General features: G+C 33.4%; 1 protein-coding gene across 1 annotated transcript in view; it reads right to left on the reverse strand.

The window, feature by feature from the left end:
- Window positions 1-23,296, reverse strand: part of LOC120421419 (putative uncharacterized protein DDB_G0274535) — a 99,767-nt gene that overhangs the window by 26,801 nt on the left and 49,670 nt on the right. Inside the window, exon 2 of the mRNA XM_039584626.2 lies at window positions 14,797-15,279. Within this exon, the coding sequence (XP_039440560.1) occupies window positions 14,797-15,279 (483 nt within the window). The remainder of the gene's footprint in view (window positions 1-14,796; window positions 15,280-23,296) is intronic.

Here is a 23,296-nt window from a genome sequence, read left to right on the forward strand (position 1 = left end):
CGTTCAATTTTTTTGTTTGTACTTTGACAACTAGATCGCGCATGTTAGGAGTCACAATATTTTTGAAGATTTTAAAAGCCAACGATTTTCATCAAAATTTAACGCGCTAATTAAGTTCTCTACATAAATTACATGTAAATAGTATATTACAAAAAATTCTCGAGATCTCTTGTTGGCATATCTGGGGAAGCAAATTAAACCAAGAAGACGTTCATGAATGCTTAATTAAGGTGCCAATAATAATAATTTTAAATTGCACTGGCTGGCGTTGTGCACTGGTCGAGCTTTCCACAGACTTAACTTTATGAAGCGGTAAAGTTTCGGGACCGGAACAAACGTTTTCATTAACTTTGGATGCGGAATTGCTAATCACAATCAAATGAAAGGTGGACAATGCTAGGTGAAAGAATGTTGGTTAATTTACAAAGTAATTGCTTTTCTCTGTGGTCATTTAAAATGAACAACTTGATCTGAACTCTGAGTTCTTTAAACATCATCTGGAAAGTTGTGTTTTTGTTTTGATTGTTTTCAAAAAAACAATGGCTCTGAAGCCATTTTTGACCTTATAATTTTCCATACAAATTTGACAGCAATCCATACTAAAATGGTTTGTGAAAACTCAAAAAATCTGTAACTTTTAAAAGAAATGATCGATTCGGTGTCTTCGGCAAAGTTGTAGGTATAAACAAATTATACACGGAAAATGTCACTTTTTGTCACCAAAAATTGATTTCCAAATTAAAACATTTGTTTTTAATTTAACGATTTGTATTATTCTTTTTAATTTTTGACCAAACTATAAAAAATTAAAAAAAAAAACCAAAAAAGGTCAAACAAATTTTCGACTTTATTTTTTATGTAAAATCGATTTTGCAATTAAAGTTTCGCCTAAAGTACTTTAGATGCAACTTTAACGCCGAATCCAAGTTTCAAGGTAATTGTTTAAAAAAAAATCACAATCAATTTTAGAAAAAAGTGCGCTTGTAAAAAAATACACTTTTTAAAAGCTGAGAAAAATACTTCTATTTGCTTTCTAGGCATAATTTGATTTCCTCAGTGTTGCTCAATTGGCCCTCGTTTTTTATCATCGTTATCTCGGAAACAAATGGTCCGATTTTCAATGTAAATAAATTATTTTTTTTTGCGATTTTCAGCTCTTTTCAATAAAAAAAATATATCGAAATTTTATAAACAACAATAACTTTTTGAAAGGCATCAAAACATTAATTTTGTAAAATTTTGCGAACGTTAGGCTAGGAGGTAATTTTTTTAAATAACTTTCATTAAAAAGAGCTGAAAATTGGACAATATTTTAATTTAATTTCCATTCAAATTGGACCATTAGTTTCAGATAAGGTGTCCAATTTTCCCGGGAAACGGGAAAACATATTTTTTTTTTAATCCTGAGAATTTCCAGGATTCCAGGAATTTTGTGAAAATAAAATTAAAACTGGCGTAAAAACTTTTTTTCATTATATTTAAAATGTTTTTAAAGTTTAAAATCCTACAATTACTCAATACCCTTAATTTGTGATAATCTATAATTCAATCGAAACAAGATCAGCAGTTTTTAGATAGCTTAAAAGAAATTAAAAATAGTTTTTTTTGTTCTTCTGTATGCCTTGGTTTTTTAAAAATGAAACCATTTTTTAATCCATTATGATTAAAATAAATTAGCCTGTTATAATAATATATTATAATTTTTTTTATATGACATCTAGTCATGCAAAAAAACTATAAAAAAATCGTTTAAATGTAAAAAAAAGCAATAACTTTGATAAATTTAGAATTTCATGATTTCTTTAAAAAATACTTTACAAATGCAAACTAAAATTTTAACAATTTTCACTAATAAACCAAATTAATGTTGATATATGCCGAATACAAATTTTAATGCTTTAAAATTCTTATCGATTACTATGTAATTGACTATTCATATATTTCCACAACCAAATTTGAATTTCCAGACCAAAATTTTATTTTTTCCATTTTCGGGAATTTTCGGGACAATATTTTAGAAAATCAGCCCTTATTTCCGTGTATATTTTTTTTCGGTGTAGTACTCTTCCATATCTACTACTTTACCGAAAACATCAAATCGATAAAAAAATCCTTCTTAAGATATTTTTTTAATTTTCACATGCAATTTTTGTATGGACTGCTGCTAAATTTGTATAAAAAATGATATGGACACACTGATGATGCAAAATGGCTTCTTTGGTCATATAAAAGCTACCCAAAAAGTTCCAGTCAAATTAATAAATGCAACGAAAAAATCGCCAAAATCGCAAATAATTGCTTAGCTGTGGTGAATTCAAAATTGCTGTGGTGAGTTTTCGGAAAATTCAATTTGACCGTTAATCTGTTGATTGTGGGATTTTAACAGTGATTTATATGTTTTTGTCTTTAGTTTTTTAAGGGTCATTTGTGCCAGTCTCATTTTTTTAAACCACGGCCAGAGTAGAATTACACATATTAGAAAAATGATTTGCAACGTTGCTGAACCACACAAAAAAGTTGATTTTTGGAAGGTTGAAACTTTGGTTGAATTTCACCTCTCTTGTGTAACTTTACTTTTAAAAAATTGTAAAAATGTGAATCTGATTAATATTAATCAAAATTGATGAAATCTTTTTTATTTGACACAATTGAGGTTTTGCAGCGCGACTGCGTTTCAAATGTAGGTGGCGCCAAAATGAGGTTACTTGCCTAAAATCGTATGCCTTTCTGCCGATTAAAGAGCAAAATCGATTATTTCTCATGATTCTTTGCATCAATCTTCATGAAACTGGTTGCAAAAGACGAGAAAAATTTTTTGCTTGAAAATAATGAACATCAATTTTTGGGCGCGCAAAAATTTGTGAACTTTTTCTTTAAAAAACATGTTTTGGAACACGAAAAAATGAGTTTCCCGATATATATCAATGAAATAAATAGTTAAATAGTTGATAACAAGTGTTTAACGTATATTCAACCATTTTTATTGATTTTTGACAGACTTTCTTGCCAAATAGTTCAAATTACTATCTTTTACTAAATTTACAATTTTCTCATAGTAAAATCAAACAAATATTGGAAAGTTATACACCAAACTGTTGGAAATAATTTTTCTCATCCGAATCCGGCATAAGTTTTGTAAAAATGTTGAATCTGAAGGAAAAAACACGTTTTTTCAAAAAATCATAGGTTTACGCTATTTGTTCATAGGTGGCGACATGTGTCTTCTTGCTTTGCTGCAAATTCTCTATATCTGTCATCATTTTCTAATGAATACTACCATCCTTTTTTGTGTAGTGAACAGTTTATGAGAATTTGAGAACATTTCGATGCCTCTGGGATCGCTTATGCTAACTAGATAGAAATCCTAGAAAGCTTAGTACAGGAAAGCACAGATGCATGGATTTGTCTTCGGTGAAGACTCTTCACTTTTGTTTGTTTAATTAAATTTATTAATTCGTATTTATTACACTAAAAGAAATGTTCTGAGTGAAAAGCAAGATTGAATGTTTATTTTCTTTGCTGTTTAATTAACCAAATGGCTTTGTTCCTCTCTTTCTTCAATTATACACCGGAATCATGCGCTGGGTACACAATTTAGGAAATAATTTATCAAACTTTTTCTCGTAAATCATGTTTGTTCCTCTCCGGTATTTTTTTTCACTTCCCAAAACAACCATTACCACCATAAGCATTGAAGCACCAGCTCGTGAAGGAGTGCGCAACGTAATTTCTTCAAAATTTATGTAAATTACACGTCTGCTTTGGCTGGCAGTGCGGCCAGCCAGGTACTTGGAGCAACGCATGAATTTATGTAACATCTCGCGAAGCTGGAACGGTGGAGGTCCTTTAGAAAATGGTGCGCTCTCCGGTATTCACCGCTTCGGGCAAGGAAAATTGCTTCGCTAGGTGATTTAGGTACGAGAGGATAACATTTTTGCTTTTAACACTGCTGAAAAAAGTGTCATTATGGAAGCAGTTTTTTGGGTACGAAATATCATTACAATTCTACACAGCAAAAAATTGTGTCAATTTGGAAGGTGTAATTTTGGAAAGTTGAATATTACCTCATTTATTATGTAATTTTACCTCAATTCAAACTAAAAATGTGACATTACACCAGCTATATTACACATTTTCAGAGGTAAAATTACACATTTTTTCTGACATAAAAGATGTACCCCTTCCCAGATGCAATATTACCATGATTTTTTTTCTGTGTATCAATGTAACAATTGAATAAGATCGCAAAACATTACATTTTGGAATATATTTTTTTCACAACTTTATTTATATCATAATCTAATTAAATTAAAACTTTGGCAACACTGCTTATATTTATAATTTTAGTACATTTTTTCAAATTAATGTTATGAATGTTTTTAACTTGGCTTTCAGAGCAGTATTTTTGTAAATTGTTTGGAATATATTTTAATGACGATTTGTTTTTAGATCTGGCAACATTGCCATTAATGGATCAACAACAATTAAGTTAAAGTAGCTCACGATTGGTTGCGCGCTGACGATTCAATGATCTTTAAATCGAACTCTTGATTGAATTCCAAGCAAACAATCGCCAATAACTCCTCTTTGTTCGTCTAATAGAGTGCGCATAACATTTTTCACGAGCGCATTAACGATTACGTGCCATTTTAACGATCGTTCCGTTGCATCAGTACCATTAATCGCGCACCGCAAAGCAATTCACTCCCACTCAAAGGTGAAGAAGAAAAAACAGCCAAATTTTCCATTAACGACCAGCCACCCCCAAGACTCGTTCGATTTTGTAGGTTAAGTGGAATGTATTGAAAGTAATTTTACGTGATTTACCTGCTTTGAAATTGACAGAAGCAATTTGTTTAGAAAAAGTAAAATCACACAATATTCATGTAAAATTTTACATGAATATTAAGCGACCTTAGACCTTCCGATTTGTTACCCTCCAAAATTTCTCAAAATTCTCAAACATCTTCGTCATCATAGCCATATACCAAAATAGCAACACGGTTTCAACAAACCTCCAACTTTGGCCAACTAAGCGCCGATTAGCGTGTATCTTCTAATTCTCCCATCCTAGTATGCCACATTAGCCTTAGCGCGGCGGTACAAGCGAATCATTACCGCCCTCAGGGCGTTCAGCGCGGTGGAAAATCCTGCCACTTTGCAAAAAGCTCTCGCTCTCGAAAAGAGGCAATCCCGTGTAAAGAAATGCCATTTGGTGACTATAGCAGATTATTAAATTACTCTTTGAGATATGGTAACCGTTTTTTTACTTATAATTCCATTTACTTAAATTGAAATTGGACTAAACTTTTTGTGAACTGTTCACTTTGAGGTAACTGTTTGTCAAATAGTGCTAGGATTATTAAACAACTACAAGATAAATGGTACTAAACCATCTCAAATGGTAGTCATAGCACAGACAAACGGACAAAAATTGTTGAATAGTTTTTATCATTCATTTATCTAGCTGTGAACGGTCGCTACGCTCAAAGTGTTTGACAATGTGATTGAGGTTTTGCAGCGCGACTGTGTTTCAAATGTAGGTGGCGCCAAAATGAGGTTACTTGCCAAAAATCGCATTCCTTTCTGCTGGATTGAAGAACAAAATCGCTTATTTCTCATGATTCCCTGCATCAATCTTAATAAAACTGGTTGCAAAAGACGAGAAAAATTGTTTGCTTTAAAATAATGAACATCAATTTTTGGGCGCGCAAAAATTTGTGACCTTTTTCTTTAAAAAACATGTTTTGGAACACGAAAAAATGAGTTTCCCTGTATATATCAAGGAAATAAACAGTTATATAGTTGATAACAGATGTGTTAACGTATATTCAACAATTTTTATTGATTTTTGACAGACTTTCTTGTCAAATAGTCAAAATTACTATCTTTTTCTAAATTTACAGTTTTCTCATAGAAAAATCAAACAAATATTGGAAAGTTATACACCAAATTGTTGGAAATAATTTTTCTCATCCGAATCCAGCATAAGTTTTATAAAAATGTTGATTATGAAGGAAAAAACACATTTTTTCAAAAAATCATAGGTTTACGCTATTTGTTCATAGGTGGCGACATGTGTCTTTTAGCTTTGCTGCAAATTCTCTATAGAGGATTTGCAGCAAAGCTAAAAGACACATGTCGCCAACTATGAACAAATAGCGTAAACCTATGATTTTTTGAAAAAAAAAAAATGTTTTTTTCCTTCATAATCAACCTTTTTACAAAACGTATGCCGGATTCGGATGAGAAAAATTATTTCCAACAATTTGGTGTACAACTTTCCAATATTTGTTTGATTTTTCTATGAGAAAACTGTAAATTAAGAAAAAGATAGTAATTTTGACTATTTGACAAGAAAGTCTGTCAAAAATAAAAAAAAATTGTTGAATATACGTTAACACATCTGTTACCAACTATAAAACTGTTTATTTTATTGCTTTATACCGGGAACCTCAATTTTTCGTGCTCCAAAACATGTTTTAAGAAAAAGTTCACAAATTTTTGCGCGCCCAAAAATTTATGTTCATTATTTTAAAGCAAAAAAAATTTCTCGTCTTTTGCAACCAGTTTCATTATGATTGATGGATTATTTCATGAGAAATAATCGATTTTGTTCTTCAATCGGGCAGAAAGGCATACGATTTTAGACAAGTAACCTCATTTTGGCGCCACCTACATTTGAAACACAGTCGCGCTGCAAAACCTCAATAGAGAATTTGCAGCAAAGCTTAAAGACACCTATGAACAAATAGCGTAAACCTATATTTTTTGAAAAAAACGTGTTTTTTCCTTCAGATTCAACATTTTTACAAAACTTATGCCGGATTCGGATGAGAAAAATTATTTCCAACAGTTTGGTGTATAAATTAAAAATATTTGTTTGATTTTACTATGAGAAAACTGTAAATTTAGTAAAAGATAGTAATTTGAACTATTTGGCAAGAAAGTCTGTCAAAAATCAATAAAAAATGTTGAATATACGTCAACACACTTGTTATCAACTATTTAACTATTTTTTTATTTTTATATATCGGGAAACTCATTTTTTCGTGTTCCAAAACATGTTTTTTAAAGAAAAAATTCACAAATTTTTGCGCGCCCAAAAATTGATGTTAATTTTTTTCAAGCAAAAAATTTTTCTCGTCTTTTGCAACCAGTTTCATGAAGATTGATGCAGGGAATCATGAGAAATAATCGATTTTGCTCTTTAATCGGCAGAAAGGCATACGATTTTAGGCAAGTAACCTCATTTTGGCGCCACCTACATTTGAAACGCAGTCGTGCTGCAAAACCTCAATTGCGAACAGTTTCATACTACTGTCAAAAGTGTGTAGGTAAGCGGTGGTGAATTTTAAATTGCCGCGGTGAGTTTTCAATCCATTCAAATTAACCGTTAAATTGCTGATTGATGGAAATAGAAGTGACGAAATGGCATAAAGTTCAATAACCATACAATAAATAGTACTCAATTGGTCGCCTCAGTTCTGCCAGAGGGGTCGCGTCAGCACGAATTCTTTCCAGCATCCTTGCTTAGCGTTACATTACTCTGCCCCTCTATGCATGCAACCACTAGCGTGGTACAGCTTAAGTGAGAATCGATAAGAAGATTATTGACAGGAGGTAGGGTAGGTGGATCCATTTTGGATTTGAAATTACAAATTTGAAATAATTGTTTTAAATTTTTTTTAAAATATTTTGAAGAGTTGCAAAAATTTCCAATTTAGTAAAAATCATCAAAATGGAAAATATTACTAAATAAAAAGGTTACATTTTGGTCCATTATTTGCCAGCTTACCCTTATTAGGGAGCCCTTTAAAACGTTCTTCATACAGTTTTATCAGAAAGCGTTCACCCAAGGGTTGATTTTTTTGCTCGTGAGTGAATTGTGTTTTTAAAAACCGTTCGACTCACAAGTGCATTTTGCATTAATGTTGAACGAGAAGTGCCGCATTAATGTGCATCGCTCGTTTCGCGCGTGGTAATTGAAAAACTACTCCACTACTCAGATTATTCATATCGACGATGATGATGATGTCGAGTGGTACTTGCACGCTGAAAGGAGGTTATTTCATCGTAATTAAAATTAAAGGTTAGAGGGTGCTTGAATTGTTTAATCAATTTGAAATCGTATTTTTTACATTTTTTTTATTTTCAATTCTGAAACGAAATTTATCAGAAAAATAAACATGAATAATTAAAGAATTTTATCAAATATGAATCAATTTCTTCTTAGTAGAACTCTTTCTAAGTCAATCAAAGCATTTAAATAAGCTGAGGTGAATACAACATTTTCGTGGTGAGTTTAGGATTATTCAAATTGACCGTTAAATTCCTGATGGATAGATATTGAAATAGGTTAACTTCTGTTTGTCTGTGGTATCAATATTTCGTAAACCACAAAACTAAATTTCTGTTACAAAAATTAAACACCAAAAAAGCACTGAAACAAATCGCCACGTTAAATTCACGCGATAAACGCCACACAATGATCGGATCATAATCATATTTTACAAGAGGAATTTGCGCTCCTAAACTGCCTCCAGCAAACTTCCAAAAAATTATGTCAACCTGATCTGTATTACCACCACACAGATTATGACTCCCGGGCATTATCTGATCCATTACCGACGTGTCAGCATCGGTTTACGACCATCATAAATCTCACTTATGAGCGCGCGAAACAAGTCCACCGTCGTTGTGGTTTTTGTGTTGATCGTCAATGCTAGTACCTTCTACTACCGGGAGCTGCCACAAGTCATTTTTCATTCAAATCACACCCAAGTCTGGTGCGTTCCGTTTCGGGCGGGGGAAAAATCCCACCGGAAAAGTGTATTAGCCAAAATGTTTCTGGGGGAGCGCTTTTTTGGTCGGTGGTTTTGTTGCGATAACTTTATCACCATGTGATGCCAGATTTTTTTGTTGTGGGGGATTTGACGAAAGATAACCCTGAAATATTCGTCTTTTTGAAATCCTAATATTTGTAGGATTTCAAAAAGACGAAAAAAAAATTAATAAATTTGAAAATTCAAATTGTAAAATAAAATTGTAAAATTCAACTGAGAGTAAAATGCTCTCAATGTCACCTTTATTCTCTTAATTCAAATTGAGACCGCTTTACTCTCAACTTGTTTGTGGTTATGTCAATTACCAGTTAATTTTGGACTTAATTATAAAAATGGCTCAAATTTCCATGGAAAATAAAAAAAAAACAGGCACTTCAGGGATAAGGGGTTAACCCCCTCGAATCGTCGTCGACAGTCAGTCAGCCAGTCAGTCACTCACTCAGCCGTTATATTGCCAAATCTGCGAGTGCGGAATTTATGACCAGAAATCCTCATGATTTCGAGCAGTGAGAAGGGGGCGCTTTCGGCGGAATTTTTTCGTTTTTTTTTCTTGTGCACGCCAGACTCTTGTGGGAATTGAAGTTTCCAGCCTGATTGGAGACGACCTTGGATAAGAAGTTTTTGTTATGTCTGTTTGTTGATGTTTGGAAAACTTCTTGACTTTATAAATGTGTATTTTGATGTTTTTTTTAAAATAAATTTTACAGTTTTTTAGTTTAGTCAGTCATTTTTTTGTGACAGAGTTGCCAGAATCATCAAACTAGATTTATTCGGAAACTCAGAATTCCGAAAAAAACGTATTTTTCATTGAAAAAAACACTTAAAAAAGTTTAAAAAATTCTCCCATTTTACGATACTCGACTGTAATTTTTTTTTTTGAACATGTCATTTTATGGGAAATTTAATGTACTTTTCGAATCTACATTGACCCAGAAGGGTCATTTTTTCATTTAAACAAAAATTTTCATTTTAAAATTTCGTGTTTTTTCTAACTTTGCAGGGTTATTTTTTAGAGTGTAACAATATTTTACAAAGTTGTGGAGCAGATAATTACAAAAAAAATATATTTAGACATAAGGGGTTTGCTTATAAACATCACGAGTTATCGCGATTTTACGCAAAAAAGTTTTGAAAAAGTTACTTTTTGCGTTTCTCTTTGTTTTGTCGTCCGTGTCTGTCGCGAGTGACCATGAACGGCCAAGATCGACGACGACCAACTTTTTCTAAACTTTTTTTCGTAAAATCGCAATAACTCGTGATGTTTATAAGCAAACCCCTTATGTCTATATATCAAAATTTTTGTAATTGTCTGCTCTACAACTTTGTAAAACATTGTAACACTCTAAAAACTAACCCTGCCAAGTTAGAAAAAACACTTAATTTAAAAATGAAAAATTTTGTTCTAAATGAAAAAATGACCCTTCTGGGTCAATGTAGACTCGAAAAGTACATTAAATTTCCCATAAAATGACATGTTCCAAAATTTTTTATAGTCAAGTAACGGAAAATGGGAGAATATTTAAAACTTTTTTAGTGTTTTTTTCGATGAAAAATACGTTTTTTCGGAATTCTGAGTACGCCATCAAATCGGGCGTCTAATTTTACATAAAAGTCCCTTTGACACCAAATTTCTATCTCATCACCGTTTCAGGTTGAAAATTATTGAAAAACGCCTCTTTTTTCGCATGTTCAAAAATGGAAGGGGTCGTACCGCCCCTCCGTCACGAGATATCAAAAAACGTGATCAGGGACAAAAGTTACCCCTTAGGACAAAGTTTCACGCAAATCGAAAAGGGGTCGGGGCAACTGCTGTGTGAGTTGGCGGAGAATTACCCATATCTTTTGTCAGGGTTGCCAGTTTTTCAAAAAAAAAGTCTCTCCGGCAAATTGATAAATTTTTATCCAGCAATTCACAGGAAGCCGGTTTTGAAATTCTTTTCAATTAAAAATTTACACTATCCTGTATGGAAAAAAAATCGGAGTTAAGTAGCCTTAAATCATGGCAGAGTTGACAGTTTCTTCTTAAAATTGTGACTTTTCTGAGGGGACTTTGATGATTAGAAGGTCAGTGGCAGTGTTGCCAATGATCATTAATGATTATGTGGGCGAAGATCTTTCGAATGCTTGTTTGAATACTTTGACGATCCGATAGTTATCCAATATCATGTCATAAACAAATTTAAAATCTTACTTACTTAAGTATCCATATTTCTTTACAGGGTTGCCAGGTTATCAAAAAACATAAAATATTTTTAAATTCTTATCTAAAAATGCATGGAAGATTGTTCCGAAACGTATATTAATTATAATCGATTTAATTCCTTTCCTGAAACGATCGAATAATTTTTACTTAAGTAGCCTTATGTGAAGTAAGGGTTGCCAGTTTGAAAAAGTTGTGACTGTTCAAATGACGTTTTTTTTTTATTATCCATTTATGTACAGCAAAGCAGTTCCAAAAGTTTTTTTCATCTAAGTTTATCAGACAATAAACTTTGGTCAAGTATCAATATTTTACAAAAGCCAAATCTTTAACGAGTGAATTTGGGAAGAATCTCCTCTGTGATATTTCAAATGCATGTTTCAAAATTATCCAATATCCTGCCTTAAAAATAAAAAAAATATCCCTTAAGTGGCGACATTTTTAACAAAGTTGCCAGTTTTTCAAATCAATTACTCATCGGAAAAGTTTTAAAAATTTATATCTAACGATGTAAAGTAAGGTGTTACGTCCTGTCATGAAATGTTATATAAATCATACAGAAGTAGCTGTAAAGGTTGCTTGTTCGACAAAGTCTCAACAAAATTTTAAAATTAGCTCTAAGAATATGTAAATTTTTTTTTTTTAATGTGTAGTTTCATATATTCCACACACATTGAGGTAAAACTATATCGAATAAGAGGAAATATAAAGTATAAAGTATAAATATATATCACATCCAAAATTTAAACTTTGTGATTTTATTAACTTATTAACCGGTTTAAAAAAGAAGAAAAACTTATTTAACGATGTATTACATTCAGGGATGCCACATTTTTTTTCAAATGTCTGTAAAAAAGTCTCTGTTTGTCTGTGCATTTGTTAAAAATTCAAATATATCAATTTACAGTCATAGAAATTCATCAGAAATTGCGTTTCTGAGCATTTGAAGACTGACAAAATAAGTTTCGGTTGATATTTTTACAAAATGTGGATTTAATGAAGTTTTTTTTTTAAATCTGGGCACATCAAAAAATGTCTGACACAAGCTCATATGTCTGTGAACCACAGACAAATCTGTGCATCCTTGATTCCATTGCACAGTTAAACAATGTTAAATTTTGGAATGTTTAACATTTGATTCATTGAATATAACCTATTTTTTGAGTAATTTTACCTGAAATAAAAATGTAAAAATTTGAAACTAAATATCGGATTATAAGGGTTGCCGGTTTCTCCAAAATAATGTCTCATCGAAATGTTTTTAATCTGATGTTGATCTTATGTTACAGTTAGACGGACCTGAGAATATGTTGATATTCTAAAACAAATACCTAGTCAAGAAAAAACAATTAAGTTGCCAGTTTGCCAAAATTGTGGGATTACTCCAAAAAGGTCTATTATTTAACTATCGAACCCTTTACAGTATACAGGAATCATAATGTGCCAAAAAATCCCAAAATTCTATACTTAATCTGACAACAGCAGTGTTGCCAAATTTTCATCAAATACCAACAGATTTGTGTTCGAATTCTTCATATAAAAACTAACTTAATCCACCTATGTGGTTGGAGCCTTCCTCACTTATTACCAACAATGGCTGATACGATGGAATTGTACAAAAATTTCATCTATTTTATAGATCCGGAATAAAAAAGTACATAAATATCACTTAAGTGGCCATACCTCGAGACAGGGTTGCCAGATCTTCAATGTTTTGGAGTCGTTGGAAAGGTCTTTTGATAACCTAACCAACGATTGGTGGGATGGTTGATCCGGACATAGTTTACAAACATTTAAGTGAGATCCGGCTTCAAAAAAGTACATAAATGTCACTTAAGTGGCCATATCTCGAGACAGGGTTGCCAGTTCAGGCTCATTGGAAAGGTCTTTTGATAACCTATCCAACGATGGGTCGGATGATGGACCCGGACGTAGTTTACTTACATTTAAGTGAGATCCGGATATATGTGAAAACACATTTTTTAACATAACTTTTGAACTACTTATCGAAACTTCAATCTGTATAAAACTCGATCTATGGGACCCTAAACAAAGTCGAATGCAACAGGTTCGGGTCAAATCGGTTCAGCCAGTGCCGAGAAACATGAGCTAGTTTGTTGGTCACATACATACATACACACACACATACACACACACATACACACACACATACACACAGACATTTGTTCAGTTTTCGATTCTGAGTCGATATGTATACATGAAGGTGGGTCTACGACGTTTTTATACAAAGTTCATTTTTAAAGCAGGATTATAGCCTTACCTCAGTGAGGAAGGCAAAAGATGTTTAAAAAAAAAATCGAAATAACTGATTTGCAATTTTTTCCTACACAACTGTAAATGGCCACAGATTTTCCTTTAAAAAAAATGTAATTTTACATTGGGAACTAGTGAAATTTCCATCAGTTCAGAATTTCACATTCGACACAACATTTTAGGTAAACTTACTCAAAGAAAAAGTAACATTCATTTAACCAAATTTTCCAAAATTAATCATTTTTTAGTGTGTAGAAGCGACATCTTTCGACAGTGTTGAGGGGTTTTCAAAAAATCTGCATTTTTTTACAATTTTTTACATGCCGATAAAAATTAATAAAATCGTTGTGAACATTAACATCAGCAATATAACCTTCCTTAAATTTAATTGCAAATTCCATGATTTCATGACCTTTTCATGTTCATGAAAAAATCGATAAATCCACCCAAAGATGCCAGATTATTTTATGGGAGATTTGCATTTTCTTAAAAATAAATCTGTATTAAATCTGTATCATGTCAAATTCGAAGCCATAGAAGACACTTTTGAATTTTTAACAGCAGATTTAAGCTTTATAATCATATTGAAGCATAACTCAATTACTAAATTGTTGAATTGTTTTGAAATAAAACATTTTAAAAAAATCTGTGTACACAGACTTTTGTGATTTTTGGGATCGAAAAATCTGTAAAATACAAATTTATCTGTATATCTGGCATGGCTGACCTAAATGGCCAGGGTAGTCAATACCTGACTTCCAGTCTGACATTTTTTTAAATCTTCTGATAGTGCTTTTAAAACAAACTTAGGAACAACAAATCCACACTTTTTTACAGTCATATCTGGTACTGAATCTGAATAAAGTGTCGATATCTAACAGAAGTGTTGCCAAATTGAAAAATTCAAATTGTTAAAATTCAAAATGTGCTCAGAGATGACTAACAAATCTAATCTGTAAATTTTATTTCTCACCAAATCGATTCTGAACTAAACAGAAAAATTGCAGCAAACCCTAATCCAGCTTTCATCCCGGATCCCCTGTTTTCAATTCCAACCTTGTTAATTGCAAACTTTGGTTGCGTCCATCCGACTATTCACGTGCGTTCCACGACCGACTCGTCCCACTCGAGAGCTCCACTTTGGTCACGTAACACAAATGGTCGCGGTCAGGCCCCTGGCCGGCGGATGTGGCTCTCACGCTGAGATTTGCACTTGCCAAAAACCGCCACCTCTGATTAAATCACGTTGAATGGAAGTGAAGCTGAATCAATGCAATGAGGAGGTCGGTTTTGGAGGTGAAATTAGAGTACACTTTGAAAGGTAACTAGTGAAATTTTGTGTTTTTAACTAAAATTCATGTTGTCAAATTTGAAGTAAACAATAATTTTGACAGCTTGATCAAAATGGCGTCCAACTGTCAAATTCATCAAAATGGCGACCCCAAACAACACCCCCAAATTGCAAGTCCCACTCACCGTACTCATCCTCGTCCTCCATGGCCATGGCCTGCAGCCGGGAGATGGCCTGCTCCTCCAGCCGCTGCTCCTTGATGGTCGCGTCCAGCTCCAGGTCCGAGTCGGTTTCGTTGCAGTTGGACTGGTTCCGGTTCACGTCCTCCCCACCGCCATAATCTCCCCCCTCCGCATCCTCGTCCTCATCGTCCAGGTCCCGGTCCCGGTACACGACGACACCGCGCCCATTAATCAGCTTTTGGCTCGGGCTGGTCAACGTGGTCGTGGCATTGTTTTGATTTTTCACCAACACATTGTTGTTGTTGTTATTGTTGTTTTTGTGGTTCAGGTTCAGCAGATCGGTGCCGGGACCGCCGCCACCGTCATCGTCGTCCACATCAATCAGATTGTCGTTAAGCTCCGGATCACGTCGCAACGATTGGGCATCGTCGGACTCGACGCTGAGCCGGCCGTAGGCCCGCCGCGGTGGCCGGGAACTGTGTTTGTCTGAAAGAGGAGGAAGGGGAAACATTGAGGTTAGGTTTGCGGCAAGACCGTGAAATAGAGGTTGAAATTCTCCGTCAAAACAACCAAAATGTGTGAAATTTGACGTTTCGTCGCTGTTTGTTTACATTTTTGAAGTACGTTTTCATTGTTTTGACAGATTGTGTTGTTGCCAACCTTTGAAATTGTATTCCCCCTGAACAGATCGTTCGGGGTGAGTGTTAACATCGAAAAGGTGTGAATTTGGGGAAAACGGCCCCGGGAGGGTTGTTTTTTGAGGTCGTACAAAATGGAGCTGGTGGTTCAGAGAGTGTATCGCCATTTGAATGGCAGCAGGAGGAGTTTAACGCCGAGAATGACACATGGATTTGGGTGACTTAATAACGTGGGCTACGTGTCTGGCGGGCCAGGAATGTTGTTGGCGGAAGTGGACCTGGACACAATCGTGGGATTGGTGTCCTCGGGGCACTGATTGTTACACGATGGAAGGAATTATCGAGGTGATTATTACTGATAGTGTGTGAGAATGTGTGTGTGGAAAGCTGTGAATGGTGCTTATGGGGTTATCAGGTTAATTGAACAATGTATATTGATTAATAGACGATATCATATGAATTCCAGATAGATTATCCTAAGTTCGATTATCAGAAGATTTGAATTAGACTTCGGAAAATCAAATCATGAACACAAAAAATGTTTTTCCTTGTTTTTTTCTTTTTATTTTCTTACTTTTAATATCAAATTCTGCGACTCATTTTACTCAAATTTGAAGGATTGTTTGCCTTTTAAATTACCAAATGCATTTTCTCATTATTTCATCACTACCATTTTGGCCGCCATCTTGGATTTAAACAATCTGAATCACTCTTTTTTGTAGTGTACGTAACTACAAAATGAAAAATAAGACAACATAATAAAAAAGACTCTTTAAAAAACTTGTTTCATTTCCTCAAAAAAAAAAGTAAAATTACTCTTTATTTTGTGTAATTACTGTTGTTAAACTTCATAAAAAATCTCTGAAATTTGTATGGACATTTTGTTACGAGGGTGGGGAGGGGGTAAAAAAATCCGTTTTTTGCGTTACGTAATAAAAGAACGCTCCCTTATAAGCTGTTGTGAATTCGAAAATGCCATGATAAATTTCAGATCGTTCAAGTTGACACTATATTTTGCTGATTGATGAAAATTCCAAATTTACACTCTTTTACTATTTAAATGTAAAACTATCATCCAAAAATCTATGCAAAATCGGAAAACGGTTTTGCGAATGGCATCTCAGCAAAAAAGTATATATACACTCAACATCAGAAGTATCCCTCAAAAAGGTACTTTCAATCCTCAAAAAGAATACTATCTATCCTTTTTTTAAGTTCACCAGGCGTCACCCTTTTAAAAGGGTATGTCAAAATCAGTACATTTTCGATACCCTTTTAAAGGGTGACGCAAGTGAACTTGAAAAAAGGATACTTTTTACTTTGAGTGTATGGTGCAAATTTACCACAAAGAAAATGATGTAAATTTACTCACATTTGAGGCGAAATTATTTTGTCAGAGACCGTTTCACATTGTTTTATATTCTATTACCTACCATGATTTTGATAACAGTCTCTTTTTAACAAGAAAATGCTCCGCAAAAAAGGGTTTGCTCAAATATTACGTCCTGAGATTTTCCGGATTCCAAAAATAAAGACTTACTTTTAAATGTTTTGTGAATTTGTCCATTATTTAAAAACAAACTATTCATGATGGAATATTTTTGAGACTATCTCCATTTTTTCAAACATAAAACGAAGTTGACTTTATAGCTGTCGGCCACCATTGCTAGTACCAACCACTAGTGTCTTCCTTTTTATCTACAAGGACTTCGCCGCCCTGGGCTCCTAAGTGTATGAAAGTATGGCACGGAGCGACAGCGCCGAATACCCATATTTACACAAAGAATTTTAGAGCGCCCGCCGCGGGATTCGAACCGTCGACCTCTGGATTGTGAGTCCAGTGCGCGGTCCGATTGATCCACACGGGTGGGTCAGACAATGATGTTAATTTACTCACATTTGAGGCGAAATAATTTTTTCAGAGATCGTTCCGCATTGTTTAATTTTTTTTTTCTTTCTATAAAACATAACTACTATTGTTTCATTTTCGTTTAAACATGGTGTTGACAATGAAGATAAGATTTCTAAAATGTTGTTATTTACTTCATGTAAAATGCGATTTCAAAAAAAAATTATTTTTTAATTTTGTTTAGTAAAAACTTAGATTTTCCGATGATGTGCGACAAAAGGCCGAATGCCAAAAAGGTTGAAAGTGGAAAATGTTAAATTATATTCTATAATGTTTTTGTAAATTTTCTTACATTAAATACATTTATTGAAATATTTATAGATACTCATACTTCTAAAATATTGTTGTAACCTTTTTTTTTTTTCAAACGAAATCCGGATTTTTTGTGAGTTTTTCCATTCTGCCATTGTTAGCAGAAATATCAAACTATTTTTTAGGGTTTTTCTATTCCATAAAAATATTGTTAATTATCTCAATCTTTCATTCATGAGCTAGTTTTTTTCTATGAAAAGGAAAAGTCTGACTTTTAAACATATTTGACAGATTTTGCCTTCCTCACTGAGGTAAGGCTATAATCCTGCTCTAAAAATGAACTTTGTATAAAAACGTCGTAGACCCACCTTCATGTATACATATCGACTCAGAATCGAAAACTGAACAAATGTCTGTGTGTATGTGTGTGTGTGTATGTGTGTGTGTATGTGTGTGTGTGTATGTATGTATGTGACCAACAAACTAGCTCATGTTTCTCGGCACTGACTGAACCGATTTGACCCAAACCTGTTGCATTCGACTTGGTTTAGGGTCCCATAGATCGAGTTTTATACAGATTGAAGTTTCGATAAGTAGTTCAAAAGTTATGTTAAAAAATGTGTTTTCACATATATCCGGATCTCACTTAAATGTATGTAAACTATGTCCGGATCCACTATCCGACCCATCGTTGGTTAGGTTATCAAAAGACCTTTCCAACGAGTCCAAAACATTGAAGATCTGGCAACCCAGTCTCGAGATATTGCCCCCTAAGTGATATTGGTGTACTTTTTGGAAGCCGGATCTCACTGAAATGTATGTAAACTATGTCCAGATCCACTATCCGACCCATCGTTAGTTAGGTTATCAAAAGACCTTTTCAACGAGTCCAAAACATTGAAGATCTGGCAACCCTGTCTCGAGATATGGCCCCTTAAGTGATATTGATGTACTTTTTGGAAGCCGGATCTCACTTAAATGTATGTAAACTATGTCCAGATCCACTATCCAAATTGAAGATCTGGCAACCCTGTCTCGAGATATGGCCACTTAAAGGCCGACATGTAACATTTTGTATTTTGTATTTTTTTTCTATTTTTGAAAACAACCTCTTCTTGATTGTCGAAATATTTTTGTAAGTTTTTTCCATTCTTTCAAACATAAACAGTTCTTTAAAAAAAACAGTCTGACTTTTCACATATATTTTTATATTTTTTTTCATTATTTTAGAAGAAACTATTCATAGTGATTATTTTTTTTCTTAAATCTTTAAAAAAAACCAATTCTTGACCATCCTTAAACAATGTGAGTCTTCCAATTCTTTCAAACATGATCAGTTCTTTCGAAAAAGTTAACCTTCTTAATTTTTTATTCGGAGTTTTCCATTCTTTAAAAGGAACCACTCTTGCTTGTTGTAATATTATTGTGTTTCCATTCTTTCAAACATGAGCAGTTCTTCTAAAGTAATCTAAGCTTATCTAAACATGAGCAGTTCCAAAAAAAAGTCCGACTTCTTAAACATTTTAAGATATTTACTTTAATATAAACTTTAATCTTAAAAAAAACATTGGTGAATATTTTTGTGTGTTTTCTCATTCTTTCAAAAAAGCAGTTCTAGAAAAGCCTGACTTTAAAAAATTGGTAAGTTTTTCCAATTTATTATCAAATAATTCTTGCTTGTTTTATTCTTTTTTGTGGGCTTTTCCATTCTTTCAAACATGATCAGTTCTATTAAATTAAAATTCCTACTTCTATGTTTATTATATTTTTGAAAACAAAATATTCGTCCAATCGACCTTATGTCTCTCGATTTTTATCATACATTAATTTTTCGAATACAAAAAAAATAAATAATTTGCAAGGCATGATTTCAACATTGGAATAAAAAAATGTTTGAAAATACTTTTTGCACCATTCCAAATGTTCTGCAATCATTAGTTTGATATTGAAAAATATTGGCAACGGCCTTGTTTTTTTTAAGAGCTAGCTTTAAAAAAAGTTCTCAATTCTACCTGTAGGTGATCGGGGCCTTCCTTGAAATAATATTTGTTGGCACCGGTGGCTTGTACACAAGACGTGCCCAACTTGCATTCAAGTTTTGGCCTGGCAGAATTCTGACAGGGCAAAGTGACACATTTAAACTTCAAACAGAAACCAAAACAAACATTAGCTAGAGAAAACTAATCCCAGTCAGGTGCAGTTACGAGGTTCTGGATTTAAACTATTAATTGTAAGTTATTTTTGCTTAATTTTGAATTATTTCTAATAAAAATCATTTGCAGTTTGAGCTGCAGTAATGCTGCTCCAAAAATGTAGTTTGGTCTAAATAACGTCCGAACAATATTGTCCTTTCGAAAAAAAAACTTTTCATCGAAGTGTTGCCAGGTACTTACGTTCAATTAGAGACAAAAACTAATTCAACTTAATGTAAAAACCCGATTTAATGAGATAGAGCCTTTCTTACTAAAGAATATAACAATAGTAGAACTTCTTCTTTAAATTCATAACAACGACTTTGTTTATTTATAACGTCAGTACAAAAGAAAGTCTAATGATGAAAGCAAAGTATTATAAATGATATGCTTTCCAAAAGAAATAAAAAACGCAATTTTCACCAAAAGAATATTTGTAATCGTACATATTCTTTATCAAACAAGAGTTTATGACAAACGCGAGCATAGCAAGCTTCCCATGCGTCAGTGACAACGCACACCGCGGCATTGAAAACTTTGAAAACGATATAAACGATGAAAAGCTTAGAAAGCTCCTATTGGAATCCAATGAACCCTGTTAAATAAACTTACGAAATCACGAAAAAATGAAGTCTACATTTAGGCGATTTTAGGAGCGCACGGGAAACAAATTGATTGTAGCCGGATGAATGTCCTATGTCACAAAGGTTTTTGCATAAACATTGGACAGTTATGCAAAAACGGACAGGGCAAAAGAAACCGAAAAGCTACGATATCTTACATGTTGTAGGAAACATCGGTAGACAAGCTACTACAAAACGAGTATAAGTCGAGCCACAAAATATATGCGCCAGCATTCTCGCGCCAGTATTCGAAGCTCAACTTGACAACTTGTCGACTTGGCGACTTGGCGACTTGGCGACGAGGCGTCGAAAATCGATGCAGTGTGATTTTTTGACGATTTTTTCGATGAAGATTCATGCTGAATCGTAATATTTACGAAGATGAAAATGACGTCCAGCCATAAAGTAAAACCTATACCTTTCTTTAGTAAGAAAGGCAAAAAGGCCCGATAGTCATTTTTAATTGGACGTCGAATAGTGTAATATTTTAATTTTAAGTCTCATTATCTTAAAAAGTGTTGCCAGTAAATCTAAAGTTATAGTTCTATGGAAAGGATTTTAGAATAACACTTCAATTGTACGAAAGAGTATGTGTGGAAAGACATTTTCATTAAATTTTAAACATCCAACCTTGTTAAGATCAACAAGTTTCACTTAAATTATCGTATCTCTTGACAGTGTTGCAAGATCATCATCAACATACTATAAATGATTTACAAAAACAATAAATTGATAGTCGGTTTTATTGAAATTGAGAAAAGTTTGACATGATTTTTTTTTTATTTCATTGAAATGGTCATTATTTTGAAACAGTATTGTCTAATATTAAATACTTGTTAAATACTCATTTCAAAGATATTTTGAAAACCTTTAAATCCTGATAACAAAAAACTACCCTTTTGACATTTTTTTACATGTCTTTGAACTGCTTATTTCAAGTTTAAACCGTTTTTTCTGCAATATTTTGAAAAAATATACTTGATTTGTATTCTTTCCATTGAGTTTTAGAAATATGTTGAAATTATTTTTGGTTGATTGAAAATGCCTATTAATTTTTTAATCGGGTATAAAGTTCAATTATGTAAAACAATTTCCAATTTCTTGATAATGAAAATGAATGTTCAAATTGATTTACCTCTTAACACAAACAAATTCAGTTATTCCAAATTAAATCTACAATCTTATCTATTCAAATTCCCTAAACTCATCACAAAAACGAATCACCTTTCCCCTTCTTAACCTCCCCCATCACCCATCTAAAAGTCAGCCCTTCAACCTGGAAACGACCTGGATAAGTATCAGTTCAGAGCGCGTTTCACTAACTGGGTAAATGGCCCCATTCGTTAGCCCGGTGATAGCTAGAGCTATCTTCTCAGAGACATCCCTGGTACTTTTTCTTGTCGTCCCAAAACAGACACTGACGCTGGCTGATTAACAGCTTGTCATTTGGTTTTATGTTGCTACCATTGCTTCTGTTTTTGGCACGAGATTGTTGTTGAACTTTGTTGTACTTTGTGATGGTGACGTTTACTGGCTTGGGATTGCCCCATTATGGTGGGAAGAAAGAAAGTGGTAATCTATTCAATTTATTTTGGAAACAACAATCGTATATACATTCAGGCAAATATTTGAAATTTCAACGCTAGATGGCAGTGTTTGCATTATGATATGGCTAAGATTTCAGATTTTTTTCAATGTACGAAAAATTAGTAATAAATTTTAAGAAATAACACAAAATTGAAAACAAACATTCTGACAGAATTTGAGTGTGTAGTCTACATTTAGGGGTTTCTATCTGTTGACAACAGATGGCAGAGTTTCAAAATCACCGTTCTGACAAGTGTACTGGATTATTTTGAGAATTACAAGGTTTAAAACCATCTACATAGGCCTTCCCTTAACAAAAAAAAAATCCACCGGTTGATTGAGACCGTAAATATCTTTCCAAAACGATCAACCCATGTTGCTTCAAGGATTTTTCGGATGGAGTTATTTGCACCATTTGAGAAAAATCGCACACACATAGAGAGACAAATTTTGCGTATTTACCTGAGCTTGTCGTTTTCACCCCCGATCAGAAAAGCAGAGAACTTCATTAATCCCGGGCCAGCCCCACCTTTCGTGGCTGTGGCCAGGGTGAAGATTTTCCGAAAACCAGGGGGGGGTTGCCGGGTTTTCGGACCATAAATTTTGCCTTTATGGAGAGCACTCTTTTTGGGACCGATGGTTAGTTTTGCTCCAGTCTGATCCGGCTGAGTGATGGGGTTGTGAAGGCTATTCCATGCATAATTCATGGACCGGCAAAGCCGGACCGAGGAAGGCACCAAACAGGACGGAATCGTGGTGCAGAGTTGTGAAGAAATGTTTGTCTTATTTTAAATATTTCTGAATCTTTTGCAAGAGTATGGTAAAAGAAAATAGGTATTTTTGGTTTTTTTTTAATTTCTTCCTTCAAGAATTTCTAAATGTATTGAATAACTATATATTGCCAAATGATTTTATATCAAAAAGTCGATAGAAAAATTGAGCCTTTTTAAAAATTGTTTTTTGTATTGCTTATCCTGCCTGAATCTTTTTGGATGCCTTCCGTATGCCCAAAGGAGCCGTTTTGCATCATCAGTTTGTCCATATCCTTTTACAAAAAAAAAATTGGCAGCTGTCCATACAAGAATGATATGTTAAAATTCAAAAATCTGTTTCCTTTGTTTTTTTTAATGATGCACAAAACAAAGTTGTACGTTGATTATAATTTTTTGCATTTTTTTCAATTGTTAAAAAAACACTATTTTAATTTTCCAATTTTTTTGGGGACATCTTTTCTTTTAAATTACAGTATGACCAAAATATTATTGAAAATATTATATTATTAATTTTGTATGAACAATAAAA

The sequence above is a fragment of the Culex pipiens genome, chromosome 1 (genome assembly GCF_016801865.2).
Source record: "Culex pipiens pallens isolate TS chromosome 1, TS_CPP_V2, whole genome shotgun sequence".
Taxonomy (NCBI): Eukaryota; Metazoa; Arthropoda; class Insecta; order Diptera; family Culicidae; genus Culex; species Culex pipiens.